Below are 24387 nucleotides of genomic sequence, written 5' to 3' on the forward strand. Positions count from 1 at the left end.
ATAACAATTGAAATGAGCCTGCCTCCAATCCAGCAGCTTGCTCAAGACTTTCGTCGGAAGCCCTGTTAGCTAGATGCCTTTGCGTTCAAGCCACTTTGCATGCTGCTCACTCTGAGTGATTCCTGTGTGAATATGACATTACTAATGACCTGCTAAGTGTGTGCAGATGTGGGTTTCTCCAGATGTGGTGATTCATAACATAATGGAGATAGCCAGTTGACTCATGTTTATGGGTTGTTTGCCTTTTATTGTATTTCCGAGGTTATTTGCTTTGAAGTGTTTTTTAACTCCAGCCAACAAATTCACCTTTAAGTGTCAAAGGGCGTCATCCCCCCAAACCCTGTGGAGGAAATGGGGAAGAGGGAATGTGCCCCAGGCTGGACCTGAGCGCTGCGTCCATCACATGTCAGCACTGGGCTCTTTGGAAAAGCTGAAAGTTGGAATCCTTGCCCCGTTTTATGCAAAAGGCCCACAAAGAGGCATTGGTAACACTGACACGGTGTTTGCAAGCTGGCGAGGCCAATAAAGAAAGGGATTTCTTTTTTAAAAAAAAAATCCAGTGAAATATATGATCATCTTGAAATAAGCCCAGAGCTCTGGCCAGTGTTTCTGGAGGATGTTGCCTTGCTTTTGCCTGAAAACAGAATGCCGATGAAAAGTCGAGTAAAATGTTGTTACAGATGTTCAACTCTGCATTAAGGCTGTTGGAATTACCACCACATCTTAAATCAATTCCCAGAACATTGTCTGGAGGTTATGTCATTGAAATAATGAATCCTCTTTAGTCAAGTATAAGCAAACATGTTAAAACATCATTGTAACTTTAAATTAAACTCTAGCGCAAACCAAGGGATCTGAAGCCTCATTAGACTTGCCTGACATTTTTCTAGCACTGAGTCTTCCCCAACTGTAAAACTGTTAGATTCAGAGCCTATTAGACAAGTGAGCGCTGGGAAGTTACAACAGCACATTAAGTGTTATACTTAGGGATGTGCAAAAACAAGCCCTTGAATTTTATAAGTACTCGGAGACTGGATGGAGTTCAGCTCCTATAAAAATTCCACATTGGATTCCTGGACTTGTTTGTGTATTAAAGAGGCCGGTAATTCAGGTTCCTTTCAAAGATCGTATCTTCACGCGCTTCCACAAGATGATGAGAGTGAAAATGCCGGAGACGGGGGTATATTGTAATTAGCCAAAAAGCAGGCTAAGTAGGAGCCCGTAAATGTGCATTGGCACGAGGTAGTGGCCAATTACCTCAATACATTTGTCTTTCATGAAAGTAAGTAAATTTCAGTCTCCCTTTCAATTCAATTTTTATTCCTTTCATGTAGTCACAGAAGCCATGAAATGAAAATTATATTTTATAGCTTAACTAAAAGTTTTTCTAGATTTGCTTTCCTTAAATATGCAGAAATTGATAGAATCCATATAAAGGATAATAATTAAATATGGTTTATAACCTACTTATGAGAAAGAAGTTATCACTGCTTCTCTCGTGGGATCTAAGCCATAGGTAATGGTCTCCATTACACAACGTTCATATATTTAAGCTGAAGACATCCCCCCCCATTTCTTCAGGGAACAGATCTGCATTTCCAGGCCTGTGAGTGCAGGAGGAAACCTTTGAACGTGAGTTTCATTTAAGAGAACAAATCCCGGTTTAAATGCAGTATGATTATGATGGATGATCTTTCTGAGTTGCAATGAAAATAAATAGTTTCCCTGCATGGAAGGAGGCATAACTTTAGCACTAGAACAAAGTGTCTCCCTGGAGCTGGGTAACAGGTATTAACTTACCCGTCTCCCATGTGAAGATCACTGCAGGTAAACAAACAGTGACAAGGGGCAAGGATAATGAGCACTTAGCCAAAGAGAGTTGTTTATTGTAGGTCCAGTGCAAATGGGGAGACGATAGTTAAGCAAAAGAATCCAACAGAACTGCCAATGAGTGGGACTTCTGTTCAGGACCTTACTAAAATGGACTCACTGAATAAATTGGACAAAACCATGGCAACATCTGGTGGCCTTGAATAAAGCTAGTCATAGTAGCCTAGGTTGGGTAAAAGACCTTTCTGGGTATGTCACTCTAACCCCGAGGAGGCCCGTGTGACAGAGAAGAGAACTTTCACCCCAACTAGACCCACTTACGTGCATACACGTTATCCAACCTGTCCTGTGACTCAACTAATCTAGGTCACCCTAAGCACAGTACAGCAATTGCAAGTGGTCCATATTAAAAGGTGAACTCGTATTATGGGTGGAATCAGTGCAAGACTTTCTACCCCGTCCTTACATGGGGAAAATGCAAAAGTATACTTATACACACACCTCTCTCTCTCTCTGTCTTTCTCTCTCTCCCTTTCTCTTTCACTCACTGCCTTTCTACCCCATTATTAACCTGGGATGCTGGCCCCCTATCCTGTGAAAGGAAGATGAATTCAGGTCAAGCTCAGAGTGCCTGTTTGCTTGCCGAGAGATGCATATCAACTCTAAGTGATTTTTTTCAATACCATTTATGTGGCTTGTATTTATTTCCTTTAATCTTTTAAGTGCTGTTTAGTTTCTGTGTGATTTGCTGTGGATGCTCATTTCTGATAAGATGCGATATCCTCCCAGCCACATAGTTCCTGCCTGGAGCCCTAAGTGACTGATAGGGTCGCAGCCTGAGCCTGGGCCTCAGGGGGGATGGGGCAGGGGAGCAGCTGGTAGAGTGAGTGGGCTGTGGCCATTTGTAGGTGCTTTCTTGCCTTCATTGCTTCTGGAATCACTCTCACCTCAAACTGCATTCTTGTTCCCTTTCCATGTGTCAGCCAGAATATAGACAACCCCAGACTAACAGTGGAATAGGGAAATGTACCAGGTGGGGTACTTTGAAGCAGGTTAGGAAGATAGTTGGATTATCAGAATCCCTTGGAACCATGTATCGTAACATACTAAATTTATTTAGGGCTTTCAGGGAAGTACCATATAATGCATGTCCTGATATGGGTCTTCCTGGGCAATGTCAAGTAGCTGCGATGGCATTCCCTGCCTCCCCCTCTAAGACTTACACCATTAACATATGTCAAGCTTCTTTTGATATCATCACTGCTAATATTTCTCTTCTTAGCTTTAAGGTGACTGCCGTGCATTCCGGGTTTCAAGGGTGCTTCCTCCCAGTCTGTGTTGCAGTCAACTCTAAGAATCCAAGGATCCTATGTTTTTCCTTCTTGACATTACAGCTTTAGCCTGAATTGTGGGGGTGGGGAGAGGAGGGCTAGAATTTTGCCACCGATGCCCTTGGGTGACAGGCTGGGTGCGCATCTGCTAGTTATGAAGCGGCTCTCTTAAAAGGAAGCATGATGCAAGCTAATACATCTCTAAAGCTTATTAGTGGGTGTCTTTGGGCAAAAGCAGTAGAGTGTGCTGTGCTGTTTGTGAGCGAAACTTCACATTGCTTAGCGATCTGTGTGGTTGAGACATTTGGAAAACAGCCTTTGGTTTCCAACGCCCTCGGCTGCCCTCCCTCCCTGCCCCCTACCACATCAGCAGAGATATCACTCAGTGGCAACCTCCTCCTTCATTCGGGTGCTCTTCTCCGGCCTGGTTCTCCAACCTCACAGCCCCGTCTTAATGAGTGGAGAAAGGATCCCATGTGCATGCCCCCCACATGCTCTCCCTCTAGGGAGCTGCAGGGACCAGAGCTGAGATGGGCTAGGGACCCTTGAGCCAGCAGGCACCAATGTTCCCAGTCCTGACCGATTGAAACATTGGCTGCCAAGGCCTCAGATCCTTGCCTCTCTCCAAGGCCCTTCCTCTGGCGTGCAGGGATTAGGCACCAGCTAAACTGGTTCGTTTGTACGATCAGCTGACTGGCAGCTCTTCTGCTGCTGTTTCCCATACGACTTTACTTCTGATTGTGGTTTGGAAAAACCCATTCTATTACTCAGCAAAGTAACTAAAATTAACTCTAAGAATAATGATTGAGTGTTCCAATATATACATATATATGTATATTTTTTATATACAGATAAATCATGATTTCTTTTCTTTCTTATGGCAGGGCGCTTACAAACTGGTATAGTCTGTTTCAAGTGCATGTTCAAAAGCTGGAGTGCTAAGAGGTGATGAGTTCACCTTTTCTAAGCCGGCCTCTTTGACTAACACATTTGGTCTTTGTCACTGGGTCCTAAAAGACAGCCATGAGTTCCTAGTGAGTGACTGAGCCGTGAGTGTGTGTCCTTTGATATCTTGCCTGTATCTCTCAGTCTGCCCTCAAACTGTTCATAATCTCATGAGCTGCCTGTCTTTCCAGTTGAAGATGAACAGCCATCAACACTGTCCCCCAAAAAAAAGCAGCGGAACGGAGGCATGCGGAACTCACCAAGCTCCTCGCCCAAGCTGATGAGGTAAGAAGAGGGGCCACGCGGGCCACAGGCCACGCGGGGCGCCTCGCCTCGCCTCGCCTCGCCTCGCCTCGCCTCTCCTCTCCTCTCCTCTCCTCTCCTCTCCTCTCCTCTCCTCTCCTCTCCTCTCCTCTCCTTCCCTCCGGGTCCCCTCCCCGCCCTGCCCAGGCCCAGAGCCTCCCCTCCCCCCGGCAAGCACCAGGCGGGGGAGGGGACCGATCGTTAGGTGGCTTCTTAAAGGCTGGAGTATTTATTCTGTCAGCTTGTCAGCAGTTAATGATAGAGCTGAAAAAATTCTGTCATGAAAAACAGTTTGAAAAGCTGTTTGAAAAATACATAGGCTTTAAAGTCTTAGCTGTCACCATGTCCTGTCTATGTGTAGTTCCTAAACAGCAGTGGCACTAATGACGACGGCAACCAATCAGAGGGACGCGTGTGGTTAGTTCGCCTCCGGCGAGTCTCTTTCTGCCGGAGTCCCTCCGAGGACTGTTTTCTGTACTTAAGGCCATATGTGAGATGTATCATCACAATCAAAAATGAACCTGAAGATTACCTTCCTTTTATCCTGTCGATTGAAATCAAATTTCTGTTAATTGATTTTGACTGATAAAAAAGTCTAATAATCTGTGGACTTGCCAAAGCAAAGTTCAAAAGTAATCCGGTTCTGCGCAGGCTAAAAGCAATATTAATTATGAAATACAGTGTGTACTCTCTCTCTGGCTCTCCTTCCTTCCCTCTTTCCTTCCCTCCTTCCCTCCCTCCTGCCTCCTTCCCTTCCTCTTCCCCTCACTTTTCCCTCTTCCCCCTTCCCACCTTCCTTCCTTCCTTTCTTTCCTTCCTTCCTTCTTTCTACCTTGACTATGGCTTCCTCTTGGAAATGGTAAACGAAACCAAATTTCAACAGAGTTCTGCAGGTTTCTCTTCGGGGCCTCTTCATCTTCCGTTTCCCCTGGTTGTTTTTGATTCATCTGCCAATCCCAGTGCTTATTTCCTCTAACACCCTAACTCTCTAGCCCCTCAGTGATGAAACAAGAGTGGCCCTAAATGATCACTGCCATGGAAACACCTGCCATCTTGATGCTTGATGTTTCTTTCTTCTTTTCTTTTCTCGCTTTTTCTTTTTCTTTTCTTTTCTTTTTTTTGACATTGGCTGCTCTCCTTCCTTTGATTACTGAAATAAAATTATGGCCATTTCCCCCTGTTCTTCCCTCTCTCCACACATTCGCATCTCCCTGGCCCTCCACAGCCACCCTTCTAGGACGCAGATGGGGCGGTCCCTCTCCCTGCGGTTGAGGACACAGGTTCCCATGGAGGGTTCCCCCAGCCCCATGTCCTTTTCCGTTATGATCATCTCTTCCTGTTAGATGTTTCCTTTTTTTTTTTTTTTAAAGGTTTTCTTTATGTTAGTCACCGTACAGTACATCCCTGGTTTCCGGTGTAAAGTTCGATGATTCATTAGTTGCGTATAACACCCAGTGCACCGTGCAATACGTGCCCTCCTTACTACCCATCACCGGCCTATCCCATCCCCCACTCCCCTCCCCTCTGAAGCCCTCAGTTTGTTTCTCAGAGTCCATAGTCTCTCATGCTTCATTCCCCCTTCTGATTACCCCCCCCTTTCTTTATCCCTTTCTTCCCCTACCGATCTTCCTAGACGTTTCCTGAACAGTGCTCTGCCTGCCCCTTCGCTCAGTCTTGCTGGGGTGTTGCTGATTTACATGCTTGTTTACAGTTTATGAGGAGGAATAAAATACACCAACTGCCAAGCTTCTCATTTTTATGATGCCAGTTGTCATGCTAGCATTCATTTCCTGTTTACTCACCTTTAGGTAATCGCCTTATCTAATGCTAATAGTTTTATCCATTTAAAGTAGAGAAAAGCCCAGGCGCTTTCTTTTGCCTAAATTTAGAGAAGCAAATAAATAAATAAAGAGAAGTCTGAAAAATCTGAAACCTTTGGAGCCAAATTCCCTGTCCCTGTTTGCTATGTAAAGTATGGCTCATTTCTTTGATCTTGAGTAATAATAATTCTGAGGCGTTATACTGTTTTCATATGCTTCAAAGCTGTGTCAAAGTTTTGCTGCTTAAGGGTACTTCTTTATTCTGTTGGCTCTTGGGTACCGAGATGACAGGTCTTCTGTACGAGGTGGAAGCTTTTTTAAGTCGTAGCCTTCAGCAAAACATCAAATTACCAAATCCAGGGTAACATACTTCTACACAAATGCCTTTCCTGTAGATATATTATACCATATATATTAAATACTTTAGTGTTACACGCTACATTTTATGTGCAATAGAAAGTGATGGTTTGAGGTAGCCTTGGGGGGACTTTTTTTCCACAAGCAGAAAAAGCTAGTGTATACCGTATCAAGCATGGTTTTTACAGGACTTTCTGCCCGAAGGCCTTTGTAAATAAGTAATGATCAACAGATTGGCTGTGGGTTTTTGAAAAGCATGCCTATGTCAGTTTGCATGATGGGGGAGAATTTTCAAAGTGGGTCTTGCTTTCATTGCCTGTTGGAGAGGGGCTGAGGGAGCAGTCATCCCGGGCTGGAGCTGTCTGCTCCGTAGTACATCAGAATTGCTAAACGTGGGTCAGGCGGTGAGCTGAAGCTCGCCAAGCTACAGAACTCGGGTTTCTGGTGTTGGTGCCTTTGCGCTGCTCTTTGGCCGCAGTTACTGCTTTACCCCACCTGCCCACAGCGGTCTCGACTGCAGCTCGGTGGGCACGGGCGGTCCCAAGTCAGAGGGTCTCCGATGCTCCTCCTTCACCGTGACCTTCCATGCCCCAGGTGCTCGGCATCGTCTTCCGCTGTGGAAGCAAAGACAGGGTACTGAGCCCACCATTTCTCTTCACTTCCGGCATGTGAATGAAGAACCCAGGGGCAGTTTCGTTTGGTTTGAATGTCTGGCACGGGCAGGGAGGCAGCCAGGACCTAATTTTGTTATGCCTTTCTTGTTGATTGAGAAGAAAGAGAGGGGCTCATGTGGTCTCTTGTGGCTTCTCCAGGTCACCCCACCTCTTCCAATACTCCCTTTCGACTCTGCAGAAGATAGGACTCTCAGGTCCTATTCTTCTGACCTGAAAAATCCATAAAGGAAGCTAATGACTTATCTGAAGTGGGTTTTTCGACATGAGTTTGTGGCTTTGCTTGTTGGAGCAGAATCAATCATTCGGAATGTGGAAAGCTTTTCGTGGCCTATGGGCAGTGATAGGAGTAGCTCCAAGAGAAACCTGAGAGCCCAGGACGGGCTAGGATAGGCTTTAATTTACCGCTGTGGCTTCCTCAAATAAAACCGGCTCCGGCGCCAGGGGTTCCTGCAAGCCACCTGCAAGCCACCTGCCAGCGTGAAGTGCTGCCGGGACTGCACTAATGGTCTTGGTCTCCCCTTTGTTCTGGGATCAGGCTCACCCCGGTTTTTCAGTGTCACTTAGCTCTCTGCACCACCATTAGGCGAACAGCCTCGTTTCGTGTGTCTGGATCCTGACACACTAGGTTTTTTAGTCGCCTGACAGAAGACAGCTCTCGCAGCCCGACTGAGCCGAATGGCAGGCATCTGTGCTCCAAGCCAGCGAGTCCTGTGTCAGAACAGATAACCTTTGGCTTCCCAAACCCTCCAGGAGGAGTACGCCATGGAGTTTCCCAGATTCTTGTTATTTGCCTTCCTTGTCGATCTTTTAACATGGAATGATCTAAGGAACCTCTCTTGGTTTCCCTTTCAAGTCACCAAGAGCCCATGGCCCCCTGCTTCCCGCTAGTGAGTCTGCGCCTTGGGAGGATGGCTGTGTTTTCCTCCCATTGCAAGGCTGTGGAAAGCAAGAACATTGTCTCTGGATAACCAGGTCGAGGGTTCCTAATCTGGGGGTCTCGCACATCCAATGAAAGCTCTCTAGAAAGTCTCTCTGGGGGAAAAAAAAAGCACACTAGGCACCATTTTGACTACAACTGAAGCAGGTTCATGGATTCCCTCCATGCTTACAATCGTATTCCGTTCTTTCCACTGCCAACTTCAAGGAGTTGTAGTCACACACGCTGGTGGATACTAAGAATATTTCTCCAGCGGGTAGACAGCAGAGAGTCAATGTCTGGACTCTCACACTGCAGCCTCAGATGGGATCCAGAAAGGCTGTGCATTTCGGCTGCCTGTTGCGATTCCTTTTCTCAGATTAATTCTCATTTAGCAAACGCTTTTTGAAAGCCTGCTGTTTTGGGGGCTGTAGAAAGTCTTGAGGAGCATAAAGTAAGATGGGTTAGAGTGGGTCTCTGTCTTCAAAACGATCACAGTTTAATGTAGGAGACGGGCAAACATATATGGCAAAACAGAGTAGAAACAGCTTGGAGATGTACTAGCACGGGCTGTGAGAACAGAGAGAGCCGCCATTACTTCTGGTTTGGGAGGCTGAGGCTGCTTTGTGAAGGAACTTTCATTTAAATCTAGCCCTGGGGGGCGCCTGGGTGGCACAGCGGTTAAGCGTCTGCCTTCGGCTCAGGGCGTGATCCCGGCGTTACGGGATCGAGCCCCCCATCAGGCTCTTCCGCTATGAGCCTGCTTATTCCTCTCCCACTCCCCCTGCTTATGTTCCCTCTCTCGCTGGCTGTCTCTATCTCTGTCAAATAAATAAATAAAATTTAAAAAAAAAAAGTAAAAAAATAAATAAATAAATCTAGCCCTGGATGATGAGGCGAATTCTCTAGTAATATCAATGCCTACCCTTGTTCATTGTTTACTGGGGGCCAGGCATCATTCCAAGAGCATTATGCCTGTGAACTCACTGAATCTTAACTCCAACTCCACGAGTGGGGATTACACTTTCCCCCATTTTACAGATGAAGAAGTTGAGTAACAGAGATGGAAAGTCTAGTGGATCTAGTGAGTCTTACCCAATGAGGAAGATTTGAACCCAGATGGTTTAGCTTCCCAGCCCATATTATTAACTCTTTTACTGTTCTGTCCAATGGAGGAAATAGGGAGAGTGCTCAGGCCATAGTAAGGGGCTTGGTGTGGCTAGAGCAAGGGGTCCTTGGAGAGACATAAGTAGAGGTGGAAATAATGAAAGTATTCTTGTACCCACTCATGAAGGCCTTTGCCTGTCATAGGCACTGGGAAACCCTTGCAAGTTCTTGAGGAGACAGTGTTTTGGGAAGATCACTGGTGACAGTATAAGGAGAGGTGTAGAAACAACCCTCCATCAGGGAAGACACACATTATATAAATAGAGAGGTGTGAGAAGGCCCAACCAGCCCCAGCCTCCGCCAAGGTCCTTTGGGTGCCAAAACACTCAGGGTCTGTTGTAGGATAGTGGTCCAGAAGTGGGCCACAGTCTTCCCAAGAAGGACACATGGCATTCCTGACATCAGTCCATGTTACACCGGTGTCTCCAAGACCTAGGAAACTTGAAGTCAAATAGAAGGCCCATGAACCATGAGGATTCATGCAGGATGTGTTGGGTAGACAGTTTACCAAAGAGATGTCACAAGACCCAGAAAATATTAGAGATTGGCTGGTTTCCTTAATAGGAAGGGAAATAGGATTTGAGGAAAACCGATTAGCCTCTTGGGCATTTACTGATCATTAAGTGAAATAAACTCATCTGCTTGTTAAGACCCATCCTTCTCTTTTGACTCATACCTTCCATGGGGTCTTTTTGTTAGGACTGCCAACTTGAAAGGTTCTAGTAATAGAAAATGGCAAGATGTCCTGAGCCCCGTCAGAGTTGGGGACAGAACGCCACTCTCGAAGCGCCTTCCAACTGGGCAGAATAAAGAAGGAAGGCAGGGACAGCTTAACTAAGTAAATTCACCTCTGAATGCACAAACAAATAGCAAATGACAGGCCCCCACGGGACTGGAGAAGAAAGAAATAGTGGGGCTCATCATACCAGGGCTTGGGGTGGATTTGACACAGGTCTCTGGACAAGTTGCACACTCAGCAGGGGATCATTAGCCCGTCCTCTCCTTTCAAGAGCATCTTGCACGCTCTCCTCGAGGACCGAAGAACATGTCAGCCCTCCCAGGTTGTCTCCCAGACATAAAGGCAGTAATTTCCTTCTTCCTTTTAGAATGGTGGTTGCCTAACCAGGATGATGTATGAGGTGGCCGTAGTTCTTCACTGTTTACTTGTTAGGCAGGAAAAAAGATGAAAGTAGATAGAGAAATTGAAAGGGACTCTGGTTGCGGCAGAGTGGCTAGAGCCTGGCCTGAAGGTTTTGTCAAGGTGGCTCTAGGGATGGCCATTTGGTGGGGATGGGGGTGGGGTGGGGAAATGGGGGCAGCTGTGTCTCGGGAGAGATGCTGAAAGGATGAGTGAAGGTAGGAGCCAGAACCAAAAGCCAGTATCCTTCCAACATAATAGGAAATAATATTCGTCTGGAAATGAAATGCGCCCCAGAATGAGGCAGATTATTTATGGTGCTGAAGACCCAAATGTGAGCCCCTTTGAGGAGACTACCTGAGACCGTCTTCAGCCCAGCCAAAGACTCACTTGCAAGGCCCTTCCCTCTTGAGCATTGCTTTCACGGACTGAGTTACTGGCTGCCGTATTGTCTTTCATGGAGTAGAAGAGGAAATGAGGAGAAAGGAGGGTAGAAAACTGAATTATAAGTGTATTTTACAAGAATTAATATTTCATTTGCCTTTTTAAAAATTATTTGATTTATTTATTTCAGAGACAGAGAGAGAGCACGAGCAGGGGGAGGGGCAGAGAGAGAGGGAGAAGCAGACTCCCCGCTGAGCAGGGAGCCCGATGCAGGGCTCGATTCCAGGACCCTGGGATCATGACCTGAGCCGAAGGCAGATGCTTCACCAACCAAACCACGCAGGCGTCCCTAATTTGCCTTTTTATGTTTGTTTATTTGCTGATGAACTCACAGGAGTGGAGTCAGCAAGAGAGAGGCATTAGCGTGGCATCCAGGTTGGGAGCCCCATCAGGTGTTGACACAACCGTTCAGGTTCTGGAGAGTCACACAGAGACAGTCAGGGTAGGCAACTTGGATATGCTTTTGTCATCAGCCCTCTAATTCTCCATTTGGATGGGGGGCAGGACTAGGGTGAGCCCTAGGAGGGGCCTCCTAAATTCTGCACCTACACCCTTCACTTGCATCACTCTGGCCCTGGCCTTGCTCGAGAGAATCCTAGCCTTTCGGCTTGTGGGTTGCAAACAGTTGCTAGCTCGGGTAGAATTGACTCAAACCATATAGTTTCTCCATCTGGACAACACGTTATAGCAATGGTTCTCAAACTTCAGTATGCATAAAATCATCTAGAGCTGCTTGTTAAAACAGCTCGATTCAGTAGGTCTGGGCTGGGCTTGAGAATTCACATTTCTCTCAAGCTCCCAGGTGCTGCTGATACAGCTGGTATGGGGCCACACCTTGAGAACTACTGCTTCCGTGAGTCAGAGCAGCAAATGAAACTCGATGTCATAGGGGCCCTTTTTGCAGAAATGTTCAGACTTGACAACGGAACACTAACTAGTTGCTTCATTAAGAACACCTGTCTTGACCACCGTTGACCATCAAACATAAGTCTTCCCTGCTGACCAGCGACGGCAGCGGCTCCAGGCACACTCCAGACGGCCCGACCTATTAAAGTCCTATTTTCAGAGTCTCTCTTTAGATCAAGATGCCCTATTTCAAATACAGTCCCTATAAAGTGTTAAACTGTGCAAGAGCCTTGGTGCTCCACAAACAAATTGCCCCAAGATAACAGAGGTGAACGAGCTATCACTGGGCATATTTTCAGGTCTCCATAAAAGGTCTGGTGAATTTCCGTTGACTGGGTTAAGAGTCAAGAGATTAGAGTCAGAGACTAGAGATCGTTTGTCAGCTCCTCTCATTAGTTGGTTGTTTATTGAGGATATACTCTGTCCTCTGCTGGATTCTGGAAATTCACCAGCGAGTATGATAGGCGTTCCTTGCCCTCAAGAAACTCAACATCTAATGAATGAGACAAAAATGCAAATTATTATCTCAGAAGGAGCATCTCTCACTTCTGTAGGAGCTCCGAGGAAGGGCAAACGGCTCCCGTCTCTGGTTATGGGGAAGACAGCTTCAGAAGGAACATTTGGAACAAAGCACAAGGCCTCAAAAATATCCCCGTAGCCCCGCAGTGGTGTTGACATGATAGCTATACTCCATAGCATTAGTCTTTGCCACTGCGACAAAGCCCGCCGAGGGCTGAGAAGTTCTCCCACATTTTATCTGGCCTCCAGTTTCCCAGGGAGACCACTGCAGGGTGGGCCTCAACCTAATGGGGATGCTCGGAAGGACAGGAGAGGTCTTACGAGATGAGAAATGAGGCCCCAAAGCTCACACAGAGGATGCAATTCAAAAATCATGTTGTAACTTTCCTCTTTACACTTTTTTTTTTTTGGTCTTGTTTACTTGTACTTTAATGTAAATTTCTGAAGGCCAGTGTTGAACCCACTGCCACAGAAAAACTGGGATTTGCTGTATTTGCCTGTAAGGGAAACTGTGCTCTTTAAAATATAATACTGGCTTCCCCATCGCAGGTTTGCTAGAAAAGGGATTTGTGTTTTTGCTTTAGGCACTTGTCTTCAAGGCAAGCTTTTTGTGTTTCTGCTCAGGCAGGGCATTTAGTTCACGTCTTCAGATTAATTGATGGCAAGTGGCATTCCTTGCTCTGCAAATCCTCAAAACAATGATCTTTTATTCTTTATTTGAAGTCAGGCATGCTTAATTTCAAGCTGTGGACTTTGGAGGTGTGAGCTCAGATTCAAGAAGCATAGATATGAAAAATTTAACTCACTGGGGCCCCTTGGTTGCTATAAAAATGTGGGTATTCCTGAACGGAGCCTTTACATATTGGAACATGGCAAAAGCTCTCCCCGGCTTAACTGATTATTGAGGCTCTCCTTAGCACATTGTCCTGACAAAGGCTCATGGGGTAATTTCCTACTGATTATTCACACAAGCTGTGCATTTCATGAATGCCCCCCAGCCCCGTGCTGGTCTGCCTGTCTTTGCAGGTCCGGACACTGGGGTTAAGGGCTCTGCAGTGGAGAATGAATGAAATCCAGCTGCCTCCTGCAAATGGGAGGGGGCGGGATGGGGCCAAGCAGCATTGGCTTCCAGTCAAGACTTGGTCGTCAAACCTTGCCTATCCTCTCACTGGCTGTGCTGCCATGTTACTTAACCACTCTCTTTCCCAACCACTCAGATGGCTAATAAGAGTAGAAATTACCTGGAGCACTGGGTGATATATGCAAGTAATGAATCGTGGAACTTTACGTCAAAAACCAGGGATGTACTGTATGGTGACTAATATAATAAAAAAATATTATTTAAAAAAAGAAATTACCTGCAAGTGTTACAGTCATGAGTAGATCATAAAAGGGAGGTAAAAGTTTCAGCCTTGCAACATTTGTAACAATTCAACTCATGGTGGCTATCCATTCATAATAGCAATGGTAGCAGAAATAATTGTAGTAACCCTATGTTTGTATTATTGAACTGCTCTGCCTTTACTGTCTCCTTCCATAAGAGCTACAAATACATGAGTGGGCTTTTAGCAAAGTATAAAGAACGATAATAATAGTAATGGTAGTTGACACTTGTTGAGGGCACGCTCTGTGTCAGGTTCTATGCTAGGGGCATGACGGGCTTTGCTCATGTAACCCCTACATGGGAATCCATTAAGTAATGATGGTGATTAACACTCTCATTTTACAGATGAAGAAATTGAGGCAAGGCACAAGGTAGCAAGTAGTAGATGAGCCAAGACTTGCAGATAGATACTTGGGTGTGGAGCCACTGTACTATGTCGTCACTGAGGAAATAGGTTGTTTCCTGTCCTCAGTGATGTCCACCCCCAAAACATCCCCTTTGCAGAAAGACTCTTGGTTGAAATGAATAAATTAACTGGTGCCCAGGCTTCCTCTTTACTTTGAATTGGGTTGTCATAGGTATCAATCCAAAAATGTGGATGCAAGTTAAAGACTAGAGAGAAGTGCCCTCTTGGGCAAAGCACATCTCATTGTGTATGTATGTTGGGGTGAGGTGGTGCTGGGGGGGGGGATTCGTCCAAACTCTTTGATTAAGATATTGTGTATTTCTGGTCTATTTCTGTGTATTCCAAAACTGGTGGCAGGATGTTTTTTCTCCCTGAAACAAATAGGTGAGACTGAGGAGCAAGAAGGGCAGCTGGGGTCCCTTCTAGAGACCGATACCTGGTACATTGTGCCCATTTGTCAAGGTGGACTGTTGTATGAGTTTCCTGGGGTGGCCATAATAAAGTAGCATATATAGGGTGTCTTAATCAATAGGAATTGATTTTTCTCACAGTTGGGATGTTGGAAGTCCAAGATCAAGGTGCCAGCAGGATTGGTTTCTTCTGAGTTGGTGAAGGAAGGCTCTGTTCCAGGTCTCCCTCCTTGGTTTCTAGATGGCTATCTTATCCCTGTGTCTTCACATGTCTCTATATGTCTGTATCTAAATTTCCTCTTCTTCTAAGTTCAGCAGCCATATTGAATTAGGGCCCATCCTAAAGATCTCTTTTTAATTTAATTACCTCTTTAAAGACTATATCGTCCAATCGCATCCTGAAGTACTGAGAGTTAAGACTTGAATGTACAGACTTTGTGCGGGACAGAATTATGCTCATTTAGCAGCTATGCAGCAGATAGACCTCACCTCACAGTGTTTCTGGTACCTTAAAATAATGCATGTACATAGGCTCAGTTGTAAATGAAAAATGAGCCTTGAATCAATCACAGTGCATTTTAGAGGAGTTGAGATTACTTTGTGAGTTGAGGAAATGCGTAAACTAATTAATATAGGAAAGACAATATCAGTATTTCTCCTTAGTTCCAACTAAGTGGTCTTTGAGGAATTGTCTGAGAATGTTGAATGTGGCTCTCTTAATCATTTTGTAAACAAATGATGCTGGGGTGCTTTGTTCAGGGAGGTTTCTGGTGGACTTCCTTTCCAGGTACAACAAACTGGATCTTCTCCTGGGCCTCCCCTGACCACAGCAATGTTGGTTGTACTCAGTGGAAAATGCTCAAACTTTCTTTTATTGATGTGAACTCCATCAACCTCAATTTAGAAGCAGGAGTTGCTGTGGCCGACTGGCTCTTCACTGTTCACCTGTGTCAGAGACCTCTGCAGTTTAAGCCAGTCTAAACCACTTGAAATCACTACAGAAATAGACATGGTAAAGAAATTCATCCAGTCTGGCCTAAAGTAGTTATGGACCCTCGTGTTGTTGGAATGAATCATGTTCTAAGCTTCCTTCCAGATGGTAGAACCGGTGGATGAGGAATACTCATGGTCTTTCATGGAACACTAAAGCCTTCAGTCTTTATTTCTTCTTATCTCCCATCTTTGCTCCAACAACAACCTTTCTTCAGTTACTTAGTGTTCTCTGGCCTTTGATGCCTAGCAGTGGCCCATTTTTTTCAGAATCCTTCTAGCCACCTCTTTCTCAGTGAGAGAACAGTGCTTCAAACCTTGAATGTCTTCTAGGTTCACCCAACATTTATAATGAAATCTCTGTATCCTAGCTTTTCTAGAATGTCTCAAATGATGAGAAATCCAGTACCTTGGGAAACATGTCTTTTTTTTTTAAACCCCTTCCATTTTTATAACAGTCTTTGTGTTTGGAAGCTTGATTTTTTGTTCTATCTAAATTCCACACATGGTTCCTAGCCTGCTCTCAATCAGTCACATGCAATCAGTGGATTCCATCTTGTATTTGATGACCACCATTGCACATCGGAGGACAGCTAGTGTTCCTGGCCTGAGTTTTCTGTACCTCAGGTTGGACAATACTATAGCTAACATCACCAACCATCGTTTGGGGTGCCATCCTTAGACTCATGTGGGCCTCAAGTTTCTGAGTGGATCCTAATGGCTGCTAGTGGATCGACACTAAAATACACTGAGATTGTGCCTCACCTTTCAGGGATCAGATGAAATGTTCCCTTCTCTGGGCAGCCTTCCTTAATGTTACTCAAATACCAGGCAATTAACAGCTTCTTTCTTGGTATTCTCATGCCACCTGGTATGCTATAACACTCATCACACTGTATCACAACTATTGATTGACATTTTCTGTCTCTTGCTATATTATGACCCTCTCTTTGACTAGGGACTGCATCTTAATCATCAGGGTAGCCTCCATTCCTGGATCAAAACAGAAAATTTGTGTTTATTGGTTGCTTTGAAGATTCAAGAAATCAAAGTTCAAAATCTAGCTACCGTGGCTGGTCAGAAAAGGAAATATTTTTTCTTTGGAGAGATTTTTAATGGTCCTCGGCTCATTCCTTTGAGGACAATCCTGGGTAATACATTTAAATTGTCCAGACCAGGGTGAGAGGCACGTAGGGAGTACAGAGTGCAGCATGGCATACCACTGAGACTCTCAGATGCTTCTGGATATTCCAATGCCAATCGTGGTTTGTAACCCTTGTGTCAAATTAAACCTGAAACTAATATAGCATTGTATGTCCACTAGACTTAAAGAACAAATAAGATTTTTTTTAAAAACGAAATTATACCTGCTTTCCCCAGAACTTCATCCCAGTTAGTGAAGCTTGACATTAGAAAACTTTTTCCTCTTATTGAGGAATAACTGATCATCAGGCTTATTTATTTACTTTTCTAAGAGTAGGGTTGGAGGCATTCGGGGCAGGTTTCAGACCTTCTTGAGATAATACTCCCTCTCTCACCAATAAACTGGGCCAGAGAATTTGAAGCTGGCTCTATTTCTTCAGGGAAAATTTATTAAGATCCTCTTGCAACTAAAATACATTCTTCTAGGGCTGGGAAGAGTTCATTCTGTTCATTTTCCGAAATCTCTTCTCTTTGGTGCTTTCTGTCCACCTACCTGTCGCAGACAGATATCTATAAAAACTATTACAGATTCTTCAAGGATGAAAAAAAAATCAAAAGTTGTTCTTGCCCTGATCTGTGACCAGGTCTTAGGAGCAACTGCCTTTTTATTTTAGCATTTTTGACCAAGTTCGGGATTTGAAAGGTGGCCTGGTGGTTTACACCGTAAGACCTCCCAACAGCTCAGCTACTGAGATGCTATTCCAAGGTGGATTGTTCTTCTCCTTTGAAGATTAGATGTGACAGTTCCTATCGTAATCTAGCATGTTTGTTGAGGATAACTTGGCAGGATAGCCTCACACGGTATTTGTCATTTGGTATCGCCTAAAAGCGAATTCTCAGGACTAAATAAATACAGTGAGAATTTTCCCATCTTGTGGGGGTGGAGTGAGTATTGGAGGGGGAGGATGTTCGTGATACATATCCTGATATCCCGAAAGCTTAATTCTAGGTCTGTGGATCATGTAGGAGAGCTTCCTGTCCCACTTTCTATGCAGTGGACATACACATGAGAAGTATCAGAGAAATATCAGAGGGAGAAATACTAAAAACTAAACAGTCACCCACTGATGCTTAAAATAGACAATTTAAAGGGTAAAAATCACTTTATAATAAGCTTTTGGAATTGGAACCTATTTATATTTCTACCTTGAATTGGTGATATTTTTAGGGAAGCTCGCTCTCGGGCAAGGACAGCTAGGTGTGTATGCCTGGGACACTGTCCTAATTATATGCAGTCAATGTTGTGGGAACCTACACGACCTCCCCAAAACCGAGATGTGGAATCACTCTCAGAGATGGAACCTGGACAGTGGATATGGCCCAAGATGTAGGAGTATGTCTCTTATGCCGTGAGCCTGTCAGGCCTGCCTGGTTTTATTGTAGTTCCTGAGGTTGTCGGTGAGGCTCTACCAACCCACTGGAGCCGAAGCCTCTGGAGCGGCAGCTTTCCTTCCCACCAGTAAACAAGGCAAGACAGTGAATTCAAGACAAGTTTATTAAGATGCGTCTGAGCTTGAGCTCTCGTCCCAGGAAGGCTGCAGTTGGGAGGTGCAGTGGGGGTGGGGGAGACCGTCATTGGGCGGTGAGTGCAAATACAGTTGTCAAGGCAAGGAGAGAGGGTGTTGTTTAGTATTGAAATCATGTATTCCAGATGTGGGCATTTGGTAGTCAATCTGCTCTGAAGTGACATGCTGCTGAATCTTTAAAGGGCTTCAGCCGGGGAGAGCAAAATCTGATTGGGCAAATTGCTAAAATATTTAAAGTGCAGCCTGTTAAAGCTTTTACTGCGAAGAGCATCACGTCAGAAGTTGTAGTCAGAAAGAGCAAGTAATTGGCTTTCCATCCTCATGCCAGTCAGTCAGCATGAGGCTCTATTCCTATTCCTTCCTCTTCATTGCCAATGCTAATAACAACCCTTTGGTTTGAGTGAGTGAGTGTGTGTGTGTGTGTGTGTGTGTGTGTGTGTGTATGCATGCACACACTGGGGAGACTGGGGAGCTGGTAAAATGAGAATAGGAGGGAGAGGTGTCCATGAAAAGAGGCTAAATCCAGAAAATGACATGAAAGCCATTTTAGAGAAATGGGAACAGGAGGGAAAGGCAGAATTACTCGTTCATAAAGGTCGCCTGCCTTTCCAGGTGGTGGTGGTGGTTGGGGCAGTTGTCTTTCAAAGAATGGGTTCGACAAGCAAAAGAATGGCCTTGACAAGCAAAAGAATGGCCTTCAGTGACAGCCACTTCCTGTGCATCTTTCAAGTCCTCTGAGATGTAACTCAGGGGGCACTTTCCATTTATAATTTATTGCATTTTCCACTTAAGTTTTCTTGTCCTTTTCTCCCCAGGCATGACCCCTTGTTAATTCCTGGCAATGATCAGATTGACAACATGGACTCCAACGTGAAGAAGTACGACTCTACTGGCATGTTTCACTGGTGTGCACCCAAGGAGATAGAGAAAGTCATCCTGGTGAGTGGTGGGCCACAGAATCTGCACCATCCACTTTGGTTCCAAACGACCATTGCTAGGAATGAGGTTTCCCTAACCAGCTGGTGGGAAAATATATTCCCTGGTCCTAACTATTTTTGATCATTAAAATTTGGGACACAGATTGAAGCAACTAGAACCCTCAATGGAATATGAACAAAGGATGGAATTTTTAACCTCTGAATATTTATTGGCTTGTTACAATATGGGGCAGGTATGTGCTGTGTGCAAGGCATCATGGGAAGTGGTAGGTACATAATTCCTATGGATGTGGCTCTGCTTGACCTCTTTACACTTCAGTTCTCTTATTTGTAAGAAGATGAGATGAGACTGACCCTAACTCCTAGGTTGTAGTGAAGAGTAAAACCCAAAGGCGACTCAATGAAGTTACTTATTATTATTATTATTATTATTATTATTATTAAATGCCAGGAAGAGATGTGAATGCTACCAATAAAATAAACAGTATTACTTGTTTATAACAATGTCTCGTCTTCTTCTAGATAATAACCTTGCATATTCGGGATCCTTCCAACACATGATGCAAAATGCATTTGCTGATGATGACAATGATGAGCCACGGGTCCACCTCGGGCAGGTGGGGGCTCAGAGCCCTGTTTCGTGGTTGGGTCATCTCGGTAGCAGCAGTAGGCTTCTTCCGGTCTCTCATAGGAATGTCAGCCTAGATAACAATCCATTCTACTCTGCGGACTTGTCCTGTTAACGGCTTTAGGTTTTAATGCCCACATCGGGTTCCCTATGGTTTATTGTCCTACTAATCCATGAAAAATGGATTAATAATCAGGAAGGTCAGATGCCTTCTCATCGCAGATTGCTGTGTCCTGCTTCTTTGTGTCAGCCAGGAAAATCCTATCATTTCTGGTGTCATGGCCGCCCTTCTTAGAAAGGGGCTGCCCCAGTTCCTCAGAATGGCTTTGTACTCTAATTCACTAGATTTTTCCCTGTGTTTTATCTGAATGTGTGTATGTGTGTGTTTTCTCGGTTTAATTATAATCAAGCAATTAAGAGCCAATACAGGGTTGTGCTAGAGGCTGTCTTGGAGGTGTGAACGTTGTAGACAAAAGCACAGAAAGTCAGAATTCTCAAGAAACAGCTATTGTCCAATTTAGAGGAGCGCAAATGGTGCTAAACACGAAGGTACTCTGTGTATTTACATTCTGATGTATTCACTGCGCTTTTGCCCTGTTGATCCAAACTCAGACTGGCGTTACCCATCTGTGGCAGGTAAAGGCCTGGGTATCATATCTGGAATTCAGGGTTTTAATGGCTTGCCTAAATTCCTGAAGAGGGTATGGCTAATTGACATCCAAACAAAGTCCCTCTGGCATGAAAGAGTTTAGGGAAGTGAGTTACTGCTTCTGTCATCTGAAAAATAACATCATTTAACGAAACATTTATAACAGGCCATTTATGTGCTAGGCGCTGCTCTTGTGGCTAGGGGGGACAGCCCCTGACAATGACTGCTGTCATAGAGCTTATGTTCTAGGGGAGGTAAAGAGAAGATCTCCAGGTAAACAAATGAATATAGAGAAGCATTTCAGATGCCGATACAGTGCCATGAAGACAATCAAGGAGGGCCATGGGCTAGAAAGGGACCAGGAGGTGTTATTTAGACAGTGTGGGTCCAAGAAGCCCTCTCCAAAGTCCCATTGGAGCAGAGATGAGAATACTCAGAAGAGCCAGCTGTGTGAAGATGCTTTGGGGTTGCATGGACCCCCTGGGTGCAGGACACTAACTGCTCTGGGGGATAGAAAATATGAAGTGGCCTCAGTCTTGAGGAAATGATCATCTAATTAGAAGACAAAATATAACCAAATATAACCAATATATAGCTAAGTGTTCTGAGGCACAAAATGCAATTCAAATCTAGGGGAACAGGACTAGGATGTATCTAAGTGGCCAGGAAAGTCTTACTGGATGCAAACAGATTTTGCTTTGAAGGGTTTAAGGCCATTAAGACCCAGTTTGGGTTAGGCCTTCAAGGATGTATTGGAAGCACAAGATAGTTGCTCTAGTGGGTCTTAAGCCTGGCAGAATCAGACTCTCCGGGAACTGGGATCTCGACAAGATTCTGCAGGTGATGTTATTATGGCCCGTCAAAGGATTGGTGTTTCGGTCCCCAGAGCTAAGCTCCTGTGGTCAGGCCCTTTGCTAACTGGAGCCTTACCCACCTCCCCATGTAGATTTCCAGTCCCCGCTCTGGACCCAGTTTGTATTCCTCAGATTCATTGAAGAGAGCTAGATGCCCAGGTGACCTGGCCAATTAAAAGCGATTAGAAGCCCCATCACAGCATGTTACAGACTGGTTGATGATGCTCTGCTGGGGTATGTAGGCACTCGGACTTCCAAGCAGCCAAGATAACTAACTCTAGGTCTTCTCCGTGAAACAGTGATGTGGGATGTTGACTTCCCAGTGGGTCCTCCTTGGTCACTGTTTCTAAGACATATCTTACAGCCCCTGTCTTAGGTGTTCCTGTGCTATTGCAGAGGGAAACTGATAATGGTGACAGCCCCTGCTTTATTCTAATGATCAGGGAGTGAAAGCTAGCTTCTCCTTCTCCTTGGGTGTTACTGTAATAACCCTGACATTGTCGTGAATTGTAATATTGGCATTTAAACAATCAATACGCCAGTCAACTCTAGGGATTAAATCAAGCAGAGTTTGATATGTGCGGTGGACATTAATATGCCTCCCCGAAAACATTGTAAGCCACGTGGGGCCATCCAGGCATGCAGTGGGTGGATCAGGAGGAAGGAAGACAAGAATGTGAGGTATTGGACCAGAAGAAGGAGAGGAAAAAGGCCCACTAAGTGGCCTCTTGTGTTACTCTCTTCACTAACACAGTGAGCAAAAGGGTGGCAGTGGCTAACCATTTGCATGGGAAGCTGGGGTCCTCCATTCACTGGGGTGATTTTATTCATTCATTTGAGATCAACCCTAGGCTTGGGGGAAGACATGGGCTTATTGCTCTTGCTGATTGATCTCTAGATCCTTTTAATTGTTCTTTGGGAGTCTTCCTCTGATGACTTACCCAGGTGGGCCTCTCCAGGAATGTCCCTGGAAACCACAAAGCAGCAGTGGACAAGGGTCAGCAAACTCTTTTTACAAAGGGTCATGTAATAAATAATTTAGATCTTGCTGGCCATATGGTCTCTGTCACAGCTAATCAGCTCTGCTGTTGTAATGTAAAAGCAGCCATAAGCAATACCGAAATAAATAAGATTGGCTGTGTTGCCATAAAATTTTATTGGAATTTGAATTTTATGTAATTTTCACATATTATGAAATCTTCTTTTTTTTTTTTTCCCAACCATTTTAACATGTAAAAACCAATCTTGCCTTACTGGCCATGGCCAAACAATAGCAGGGTGTAGATGAGATTTGGCCTGTGGGCCATAGTTTGCCAGTCCCTGGCTTAGGATATTATGTTCTACCTACCGATGTAATGATGTAGTGTGAAATCCCATTGGTGAGTCCAGAACTCACAACTCAAACTTCTCAAGCTGAGACTAGCATGGATCTTACCATTTTATCATCATTTCAGCAAGAGACCCAGAAAAGGCAGCTTCTTTTCTCAACAATTTCATGGAAACTAAGATTTCTCTTTCTAAACAACATAAATATTGCTATTCCCTCTTATTCCCCCCCCCAGCCCACCACTAAAAATCACCAGGAAAGACCACCAGCTCATATGTATCATGGCATAACTTTCTTCAGTCTTTGTCAAAGAAGGTCGTGTTCTGTGTGGATTTATGTTTATATATACTTATTCCACCAGTATAATGCATATACACATACTCAGAGTATAAATATATATGGCATGTCTGTAACACTGATGAAATAAAAATAAAAGCACATAGTAAGCACTCAACAAATGTTTGTCTTTATGAAAGGGATTTGTTTTTAATCCTTACCACAACCCATGAGGTCTTTTCTCCAATGCTGGTGCTCTTCTCCCTGTTGCAGACTCGAAGTGAAGCCGCCATGACTGTCCTGAGTGGCCACGTCGTAGTCTGCATCTTTGGTGACGTCAGCTCAGCCCTGATTGGCCTCCGGAACCTGGTGATGCCACTCCGTGCCAGCAACTTTCATTACCACGAGCTCAAACACATCGTGTTTGTGGGCTCCATTGAGTACCTCAAGCGGGAATGGGAGACGCTTCATAACTTCCCCAAAGTGTCCATATTGCCTGTAAGTCCAAGGTCACATTAGTGATGCTTTTTCCTTCTTTTCCTTCACAAAAGAAAATCCCAGATGGATATAATAGTTGTAGCTTTGATCGTGTGTCTGCTTCTTCATCTGGTTATGGGCCTGAGGACTCAGCCCTTCCCCTCTGCTCTGTCTAGGAATAGCTAAACCCTGGGAGACCTTATTAAAAGGAATTTGCAGCCAAGTTCAGCTGCTCGTCGAGCATGAAGTTAGACTGGTATCAAATGCATTACCATATCAGTGTCTCCACACTCTCTCTCTTGCCTACCCAAGCCTAGTGCTTGGAGGTATTATGATGCTTATAGCAGAATTTACTTACGGAACTACTTCTATCATTTTATTTATGACATTATTAATGCTTCTGTAAATCTTGATTGTGCCACTTTCTGTTATTTACCAAGTGAATTTAACAGAGTTCTTTATTCTTGCTGTATAGAAGGCCAACCCCTTCTGCTGGCCACTCCCTGCCTCCCATTCATTTAGAAGCCTAGCGGTGTTTTCGTGGGCTCGTGTGTGTGTGTGCACATGTGTGCATGGGATATTCTTAATTTAAAAAAATGCTAGGACTCAAATCTAAAAGGAACAGTTTGAGACGCCATAATTTAGTGTAAGGATGTGGGATATATGATCTGGGAGTCATCTAATCACTTCCTAATCATTAATCAATGTATTTTTCATAAACTTTTAACCAAATACGGATTTAGTAAACTAGTACACTGATGTATTAAACACATGTAGTTAAAAATAGTCACCTGAAGATAAAAAATCTTCTTATGCATAGAAGAACATAAGCAGATATATACCTTGCTAATTGCAGTCATGATAGATTTGATTATGTATTTCCACCATTGTCTTCCTACACGTGCTTTTCCACATGGTCCCCTGGGGACACGTGGACTGGGGTGTAAAAGTATTTTGTAAAGAGCTTAT

General features: G+C 44.5%; 1 protein-coding gene across 6 annotated transcripts in view; it reads left to right on the forward strand.

Moving 5' to 3' along the window:
• Positions 1 to 24387, forward strand: part of KCNMA1 (potassium calcium-activated channel subfamily M alpha 1) — a 710872-nt gene that overhangs the window by 616830 nt on the left and 69655 nt on the right. For all 6 annotated transcript variants that reach the window (XM_045783283.2, XM_045783284.2, XM_045783288.2 and 3 more), the window contains 3 exons: positions 4298 to 4391; positions 19085 to 19208; positions 23215 to 23439. In XM_045783283.2, the coding sequence (XP_045639239.1) occupies positions 4298 to 4391; positions 19085 to 19208; positions 23215 to 23439 (443 nt within the window). The remainder of the gene's footprint in view (positions 1 to 4297; positions 4392 to 19084; positions 19209 to 23214; positions 23440 to 24387) is intronic.

Source organism: Ursus americanus, chromosome 6 (genome assembly GCF_024610735.1).
Source record: "Ursus americanus isolate L20-20 chromosome 6, mUrsAme1.1.p, whole genome shotgun sequence".
Lineage (NCBI taxonomy): Eukaryota > Metazoa > Chordata > Mammalia > Carnivora > Ursidae > Ursus > Ursus americanus.